The sequence below is a fragment of the Nanorana parkeri genome, unplaced genomic scaffold, assembly GCF_000935625.1.
Source record: "Nanorana parkeri isolate BGI_ZX_2015 unplaced genomic scaffold, ASM93562v1 scaffold227, whole genome shotgun sequence".
Classification (NCBI taxonomy): domain Eukaryota; kingdom Metazoa; phylum Chordata; class Amphibia; order Anura; family Dicroglossidae; genus Nanorana; species Nanorana parkeri.
In genome coordinates, this window is record NW_017306495.1 from 171,258 (window position 1) to 180,347 (window position 9,090).

Sequence of the window (9,090 nt, forward strand, 5' to 3'; positions counted from 1 at the left end):
TAGACACAAGCATGAGCCAAGCACAGTAGAAGAGACCTAAGCAGCATGTGGGTGCATGTCTGAGCCAATCAAAACACTCCATTCCCACAATACCATACTCGTATCTTCACTCACCATTACCTGTGGAACTGTTGTGGTTTGTTTTTTGTTTTGTTTTTCCTTTTTTTGTGCATTTTGGTTACCTCACCCTTTTAAACTCACCCACTAATTATTGTCAGATTAAGCTACAGCTAACCGATTTTACCAAACGATGTGAAAACCAGCTACGTGTAAATATTAAGTAGGGCTTTTGCATCCTTTCCTTTTTCCTCAGCTGTAGGTCTTTAACCCCTTTTAAGTTTTAAGGTGCACATCTTATAACGGAGAAGGGGCTTCTATAATAAACATTGAACTTGTAAATCATTTGCAGATAAGATACAGAGGCTTTCCACCCTATATTTTTAACACAAAGCTATAATTAATATGGACATCTCCCTAGTTCTATAGGGTAGGCTCCTACACTATTTTTATGACCGATGACATAGGAAGACGTAATTGCTTGTAAATATATAAATATAAATATATATTTGGGATTTTTTTTGTTTTGCCCCATGAAGGGGTGGGGGCGGGGAGATGGGACTACTTTTTTTTTTTAGCCCTTCTTGTAGGTGAGGGGTTGATTCCTCTCGGTAGATTTTTAATTGGATCCCTCTCCCTGCTCCCCTTTCTTGTAACAATGTCTGATTAAGGTAAACAAAAATCTGTTGGAAAACAATTGTTAAAATTCAAATGTAAAAAAAATTAAAAGATTTTTGCTCAGTTTTGTTGTGTTGGGTTATTTTTATTCTTTTACAATAAATTTGCATTATGTTTCAGGAAAATATACCAGAGCACGATACAGCAATGGTGGCAAACCAAAATATTGGTCCATTACAAGGCAAAGTATAAGGGAGGCTAACATAAACGTATGTTCTATGGAGTCTCGATTGGTGTGCCCTGAGCAGCTGGGTTGTAGCTTGGAGTGCTCATGGTCTAAGGTTAGTGAGAAATAGAGAAATACCGAGGCCTAAACAAGAACTGGTTGTGCCAGAGCTATTCAACCGAAGAATAGAAAAAGAGGGGCAGGAAAATAGCTGACCGATTAGAAATAAAAGAGTAGAGAAAGGGGAGGGAGGGGGGGCTCAGGGAGGTGAAACAAAGGAGGCAGAGAGGGAGTTCCTGGGGGGGACCAACCTCACATACCCTATCATTCATATATGATGAACAAGTAATGTAGTATGCAAGGTTGGACCTCCCTGGGAACGCGCTCTCTCTTGCTCCACCTCCCTGGGATTGAAAAGGTTACAAGCTTATTACTCGTCTATCATGTTTAAACCTATAACCTTTATATTCAAAGGGAGGAAGAGCGAGTATGCAAGGTTAGTCCTCCCCAGAAGCACCCTCTCTTGCTCCACCTCCCTGTGTTTATGAAGATACAAGTTTATTACTAGTCTATCATGTTTACACCTATAACTTTTATATTCACAGGAAGGTAGAGCAAGGGAGGAAGAGAGTATGCAAGGTTGGACCTCACCAGGAATGCCCTATTATTCACCCATCATATTTAAACTTCTAACTTTCATATTTGCAGGCAGCTGGAGCAAGGGAGGGAGTTCCTGGGGAGGTCCAACCTTGCATACTCTACTACTCATCCATCATATTTAGAGTATGCAAGGATGGACCTCCCCAGGAACCCCCTATTTTCCTTCCTTGCGCCACCACCCTGTGAAATATGAAGGTTAAAAATGTAAATCTGATGGGTGAATCATAGATCATGCAACGTTGGACCTCCCCAGGAACGCCCTCTCTACCTTCCCCGCGAATATGAGGGTTAGAAGTGTAAACATGATGGATGAGTAATAGACTTAAAACCTTTTGTATTCACAGGGAGGTAGAACAGTGGAGGAAGATGGGGAGGTCCAAACTTGCATACTCTATTACTCATTCATCATATTTAATCTTCTAACTTTCATATTTACAGAAAGGTGGAGCAAGAGAGGGAAGTCCAAGCTTGCATACTGTAAATATGATGGCTGAGTAATAGAGTATGCAAGGTTGGACCTCCCCAGGAACTCCCTCTCTTGTTCCCTTGCTCCACCTCCCTGTGAATATGAAGGGTAGAAGTTTAAACAGAACAGAAGTCTTACACCCGTGGGCCTTTCCGATTGGGTGGAGGCTGGCTCGGTGATGCCCTCTAGAACAGTGGTGGTGAACCTTGGCACTCCAGCTGTTTTGGAACTACAAGTCCCATGAGGCATTGCAAGGCTCTGACAGCCACAGACATAACTCCCAGAGGCAGATGCATATTGGGATTTGTAGTTTTGGCACAGCTGGAGTGCCAAGGTTCGCCACCACTGCTCTAGAACAAAGTGGTGGTGAAACTGCAAATCCCATAATGCCTCTGGGAGTCATGTCTGTGGCTGTCTTGAGGCTTGCAATGCATCTTGGGACTTGTCGTTCCGCAATAGCTGGAGGGCCAATGTTGGCTACCCCTACTCTAGAAGGCCCACAAAAAGCTGCTGCGCAAAGGTGCTGAAGCTCTCCTTTATCATCAACAAAAGAACATCTGGCGACTTGTTGCTAGAGAGCCAATCTCACATCTATTTTAAAGGGGTTCTAAACTCTCCGGGTTTTTTTGCTTATATCTACTGCTAGCATGCAGTAGATATAGGCAAGAAGTGTAAAAAAAACCGCTTGAAATCATTTTAAACTTACCTCGTTATCGCTGCTCGCTCCCGCGCCGAGAATCAGGAACTGCTCGTACGGCCACAAAGGATCTTGGGGCGGGCGCATGCGCAGTTCCGATTCTCGGCCGGGAGACTAGCAGAGACGCAAGGTAATTGTATGGACGCGTGCACCCGCCTGCAGACACCGCTGGATCGGAGTGACGTCGCACCGCTGGAGGGACACATGAAAACATGGGGAAAGAAGAGGAAGACCAGAATAAGAGACATCATTTAAGGTAAGTGCTAACATTTACATGGGGGGGGAGGGAAAAAAAATGTTGCCTTTAATATCAGTTTAAGCTTCATTGATTGGACTCTGCTGGAACCCAAAGAACCCAGGCTTTGCCAAGTAACTTCATTCCTATTCCCTTTCTTGTTTTACTGTTGTATTATTTGTCTCTTTTCTGTATATTTTTCTGCACTGTTTTAATTTTTCTTTAATAAAAAATATTATAAAATTGTTCAGCTTTATTTCTATGCTCTAAAAAACAATGTAAAGAATCCTTGTCTGTGTGAATCGCGCTATCATCATATTGTAAAACGTGTTCTATTCCTATCTGGAGGGGCAGGGAGCATCACAAGCAGGGCTGCATTTAGGAACCATAAGGGTCACATACAGCCTACCTGGCAGCCCCCCTTCCCTCCGCTTACATACAGGTACATGCATTACGCGCACATGTTCATTGGAATTGGATGGCTGGAGCGGCAAGGTTGGTTTCATTTATTTATTTTTTACTTTTGCTATCGCAACAAGCTTCTATGTGATAGCATTTGGAGGTGACAGGTTCTTAGGCTTCTGATGTCTCTCCCGTCCTCCAATACAGATTGTGCTTGATTATACAGGATTTATATAGCGCCAACAGTGCGCAGTGCTTTAGCTTTTCTGTTTCTCCGACATTTGAGACGGGCTTGTAGCATCTCTGAAGCAGGAAGTACTGAGAGCAAAGCGCTTTCCATTTCATTCATCACAGAGCAGATTGGAGATGTTCTTCAGTCTGCTCCCGCTCTCCATCCTGACACTACGCTGCCTGCCTCTGGACCCCTGGTGAGACACCACAACCAAGACAGCCCACCTGAGAGCCCCATAGCCCACCTAAGAGTCACAAAAAGCCGCATAGCCAGTGGAGACATCAGGGCATCAACCCAGAACCACACACAGTATGTAGCTTCATATTATGTATGGCTGGGATTTGTAGTCCTCTATAGCCAGTCACCTTACTCCCTCCTCTGGCTGCCTATCCTTGCTCTCTCTCCTTTATATGCTCCACAAAACAAAATTGCGGCTGGTGGCGCTAGAGTGTTCAAGTTTCACTTGAAGGACAGGTGGCAACCCTACTACCCACCTTGCTGCAGACTTCAAACCAGGCCCTTTCTATCACCTCCTATAGCTCCGTCCACCACTCTTCCCACAATCTCTGGAATAAAAATGTCTAAAAGATCCCAGGTAGTTTCTGTATATGTATTTGACCTGCTGTGTGTTTTACTGTTTACCTGGAGTTTGGCTTTAATAGCAGCCATTCTGCCAGCATCAAACCTGTTTAGGGCGTGTACGTTGGCTTCGACAAAATGGCTCCTGCGCCGGAGACACATCGGCTCTACGCGCTTCCCTCCAGCAGCTGCTATTGGTTGTTTGCTGTCCAAGGATGACATCAGGGTGGGGCAAGCAAGGGCTCGGCCGCTGGATGACGCTTCTTTCTGCGCATGCTCAGTGCAATCTGGTGACACTGGGAGACGGGGAAGGCGGCGGTCATGGTGAGTGATGCGACGGGTTGAGATATTTGATGGCGGTAACGTTACCGGGGAGCGTCTTAGAGGTTTTGTACGCTGGGGGGGATCCTGCTCGGTTATTGAAGAGAAGGAATCGAGCTGGAGGGGATAGTTGCTAGGGGCGGTGACGTCACCCGGCCTCTCCTGTGATTGGTCCACCATCTTCTTTATAGCCTGTGTGTACCATTATCATACAGAGCTGAGGCTATGTTGTAGAAATTCATATGTGTAGTGGGGGTGGGCTGCAATGAGGAACCTTTGAACCCCCTTCCATTTAAAGGGGGGCAATATGGAGGCTGCCATGCTAGAACATCCATGCAGTCTTTACTGCATGGCGCACAGTGATTATGCTTTAGGCCTCCCATTCACATCTCAGCGTTTGCTGGGCGGTTTCCTGAGAACGCTCTTTGTGATGAATCCTGTTATTTTCAATGGCACCTGTTCACCCCTCCAAAAAAAATGAAAAATACATGCACCGAATCGCACATTTTCGACCCCCGTAGACTTAGGGAAAAAAAACTTCTACTTCCTGTCTTGTAGACTCAACAGGAAATGAGAGGATATCTCTCCAATAGTTTACGTACCTGAATTTGACTTGTTTTTAGCCCCTTGCTATGCCACGTACAGCAGCACTTAGGCTGGGAGAGGGACGGGCAGTATTGAGGGCAATCGGGTGTGCTGCATACATATTTGTTGACTAGAGGCGTGCTCATAAAGAGAGCAGAGGGATGATCTCATCAGTCTGCTGCTGCACTCTCCCTGTCCAATCAGAAGGCTGTATTTGGAAAGCGGACAGCACTGTATTCCACACTGAGATATGTAAATCTCAGGACTGGATGGACAGAAGCACAGCTCCTTTGGAGGGTAAAATTGCTTTTCTACCCTTTTTAGAGTTAAATATCGTCCCTGACCAGTTTATACTTTCCTCTCTGGCACTCGCATGCTGCTATTTCTTCTATCACAGCTGACGGTAAAATAAACGGTGTCGGGCCACAGCGGGAGCAGCAACCCCTCCGTCATGTATGGCCACTAGACCCGAGCACTGCATCATGGGAGGAAGTCACATTTTCATATGCTTCATTATAAGGTTCATACTTGTTTTCTGTTTCATAGGCGGACGTTGAAGAAACATTAAAGAGAATCCAGGGCCAGAAAGGCGTACAAGGAATTATCATTGTTAACACAGAAGGTGAGCGGACAGGAAGTGAATGAAATGAGAAAAGTGTCAGTCTATGGGTAATGAACATGGTTTCCTTGTCTTTGCTAGCTACAGGTCTGTGAGAGCTCACAGACCAATACTGCATCGCAGGGGAGCAATGTTTATGGTCAAGTGAGACAGAGTAGGTGGGGTCGGAGGGCTGGAGAGTAGGTGGGGTCGGAAGCTGGAGGAGAGTAGGTGGGGTCGGAGGGTGGAGAGTAGGTGGGTTTGGAGGGTGGAGAGAAGGTGGGTTCGGAGGGTGGAGAAGGTGGGTTCGCAGGGTAGGTGGGTTTGGAGGGTGGAGAGATGGTGGGGTCAAAAGCTGGAGGAGAGGTGGTGGGCAGAGGCTGGAGAGTAGATGGGGTTGGAGGCTGGAGAGTAGGTGTGGTCTACCAAAGTAGGTGGGGTCAGTGGCTGGACGTAACAATACCAAGTGGCTCACTGGGGTGCCATGCAGCCTGCTCAGCAATCCCCACTAAGTGTGAGAAACATGTGTGACTTAGCAGCACATAGACATTGTCAGAACAAGGCTCTGTGGGCTTCTGGGAGCCCTTACTGGCACAAAGATCACCTGCTAAAAATGTTGGTCTATTATTAGTGTTGCCCCAGCCCTGCCCACACTTTGAGGGGTTGGTGATATAAAAACACTAGAGGTTTGCTTTATGCCCTAGGGAGAAAATGTATTATAGATCTGTGTTTGCTCACAGATTGGACTCCACATTTGATGAAAGAAAACTTTCATCATCATTTTATTCCTCTGCAAATATGCTTCTAAATAATGCGCACTTTTCTCTTTTGTAGGAATTCCCATCAAGAGTACTATGGATAACGCCACTACGGCGCAGTATGCAGGTCTAATGCATCAGCTAGTGATGAAAGCCAGGTGCACGCTGCGGGATATTGACCCCCAGAATGATCTGACATTCCTCCGGGTGCGATCAAAGAAAAATGAGATCATGATAGCTCCAGGTAAGATCCCTACACAGCATACATCTCCCAACATCGTCACAGATTGTACTTTACAGGTATTCATAAAAGCTCTGTCATGAGGGGAAGGGGTGGCAGACTGTGGTGTGAAGTGTGGTGACCTGCAGCAGCCTCCAATACCTTCCTGTTGTGGCCAGCCTATGCTAGGCTGATCTAGCATGCAGGGGATCACCACTTCCACATAGCTTTCTGAACTCTGGGGGGCTTGCTGTAAAGCCCTCCCTCATTCATATTGGCTTATTACTACGATGGACAGTCTCAATGCCCAGTACTAATGTCCAGGAAGTGCTAAAGCTTAGCCCGAGATGCCGTTGTGGCAGGAAGGTTTAGCTGCAGTAGGTCCACCTCTAGGTACCTGCAGTAGTTTGGCCACCGTCCCTCAGTCACAGAGTCTCTTTACATATATGGCTAGAAAAAGGCAAGTGTTTTGTAGTTTCACATTTTTGTAACTAACATGTGACCTGGCCTACGCCAAAGCTGAGCAAGTGGAATTACAAACTGCAGTAGTCTGGTATAGATTTGTAATCACTGCTGTGCGCAGACACACAGTTCAGTTATAGCCATAGTAGGGCAGGTGTTTGCACTAGCATGTTGCCATTCAAGAGACCCTGTCACCAATACATGTGTTTCAACAAAAATCTTACCCTATGATGTGCATTTAATATATTTTACGGATGTTATGTACCTGTAAAAGCCCCCCTTGTGAAATATTATTATACAGGATTTACAGGTGAAACTCGAATAATTAGAATATCGTGCAAAAGTAATTGCAGTAAGTGCTGCAAAAGGGGCCCAAACCAAGTACCGAGTACATATGCATGCTATCCTGCCCAGAGGGCTTACAATCTAAAAGGGAGGGGGGAGTGATACATGAGGAGGTATCTGTGTGGGGATGAACTGTTTGAGAACGTGATGGTTCAGTGGTTAGTATGAGGTGGGATAGGCTTCCCTGAAGAGATGAATCTTAAGGGATCGCTAAAGGCAGTCAGAGTGAAGACACCCAAAAGCCCAGAGACTGCTGCTGGATGTTGCCATCTTGGATGTGATGTTAGCAGCCCCAGTAGACTCAGAATTGTTACTCAAGTGACACTCTATAGTTCTCTCTGTTGTTCCTCCCCAAGGTGCTACATAGAAATGGAGGAGCTGGGCCATTACAGATGGTAATTAGACTCTTCCAGAAGAAGAGAGACCTATGGTGTGCATGAAAGGAGGGGACTGGACTAGGGAATCTGCTAACAAGTACAGAGGCGCATAGCTTTTACCTCCCATTTTTTAAGTTCATAACAGGATCTCCTTAAAACGGACCTTTACCCAGATCTTTAACATAACAACAAATACACCTTTAGAAATGTTTAGTAATGACAATCTACAAACACATACTTCTAGATAATCGCCGGCTTTTTATTCTTCGCATACCTTCTTTCTCCTTTCTTCCCGAGTCTTCTGACAGTGGCCATGTTAACTAAGGGCTGATTACTAGCTCTCCTTTTACTTCCTGGAACTCTGGCACATGTGACTAGGACATGTGACCACGCACATCATCTCAGGGGAGGAAAAGGCCTTTCCCTGAGATCTCATGAGATTTCCCAGCATTGCTCTGCTGATGTAACCTTGCCAGGATACAACACTTGGGAACATTGCATCATTTGTGCCAGAAGTGGACCAGGAAGTAGATGAATTTGCAAGTAAATGAAAAACAAGTTTGATAAACTAATGGATGTAAGAGGATTTTAATTCAGCACGCAGAGCTGCATGCTGCTGTGATTTTTAGTGAAAGGGGGTAAAGGTCCACTTTAATGTCATAATTGACGCATCATCTGAGATAAGAGAGTAGAGTGTTTGTGGAACCTCCCATTAAAGTGTATTTGGAATATTTGGGAAGGACTGGAAGTGGAATTACCCTTTAACAATTAACAACCCTTTTACCTTTCTGTTTATTTCCAGATAAAGACTACATGTTAGTGGTCATCCAGCAGCCATCAGAGTAATCCCTCCGTTGACAGCAGCAATCCTCATTTTTTTGTTATTGAGCACACCTCCATGTTTTTTTTGGTTTGTGGACCTGCCTAAAACAGCATCTAAAAGGTGAACACAAAGGCCTGACAGATCAAGACTACATTAAAGCTTTATACGCTGACTTCTCACTCCTGCTGTCATGGATGCCTAGTGCAAAGAGGAATACAGTACATTGGTCAGCTCCAGTCCTCCAGGCCCCTTAAGGCTGTGACACACTGCACGCGGTGGCGCGTTGCCTTCCTGTGCAGTGTGTCATGTTATTTTCTCTCCGGCACGTCAGCTTGCGAGAGCTCGCATCGCTGAACTTGTTGACATGAAAAATGTTATCTTCAGCCAATGGGCTAGTGCAGATAAACCCGCGTGTCACGATGTGAACCC

General features: G+C 45.5%; 1 protein-coding gene across 2 annotated transcripts; it reads left to right on the forward strand.

Moving 5' to 3' along the window:
• The first annotated feature begins 1,445 nt into the window (after nucleotides 1-1,445).
• On the forward strand, nucleotides 1,446-8,807 carry DYNLRB1 (dynein light chain roadblock-type 1). Of its 2 annotated transcripts, none has more exons than XM_018556181.1 (4): nucleotides 1,446-1,457; nucleotides 5,625-5,700; nucleotides 6,511-6,678; nucleotides 8,641-8,807. In XM_018556181.1, the coding sequence occupies exons 1-4, from the start codon at nucleotides 1,446-1,448 to the stop codon at nucleotides 8,682-8,684; spliced, it is 300 nt and encodes a 99-aa protein (XP_018411683.1). In that variant the 3' UTR covers nucleotides 8,685-8,807. The 2 variants fall into 2 exon arrangements, with proteins under 2 accessions (XP_018411683.1, XP_018411682.1); XM_018556180.1 differs by lacking the exon at nucleotides 1,446-1,457 and adding an exon at nucleotides 4,423-4,496.
• The last annotated feature ends 283 nt before the right edge of the window (nucleotides 8,808-9,090 follow it).

Bases quoted from the DNA above. Each gene is read 5' to 3' on its own strand.
- DYNLRB1 (XM_018556181.1), top strand. The intron at 5,701-6,510 runs GTGAGCGGACAG...TCTCTTTTGTAG, and splicing joins TATCATTGTTAACACAGAAG to GAATTCCCATCAAGAGTACT. The intron at 6,679-8,640 runs GTAAGATCCCTA...GTTTATTTCCAG, and splicing joins TGAGATCATGATAGCTCCAG to ATAAAGACTACATGTTAGTG.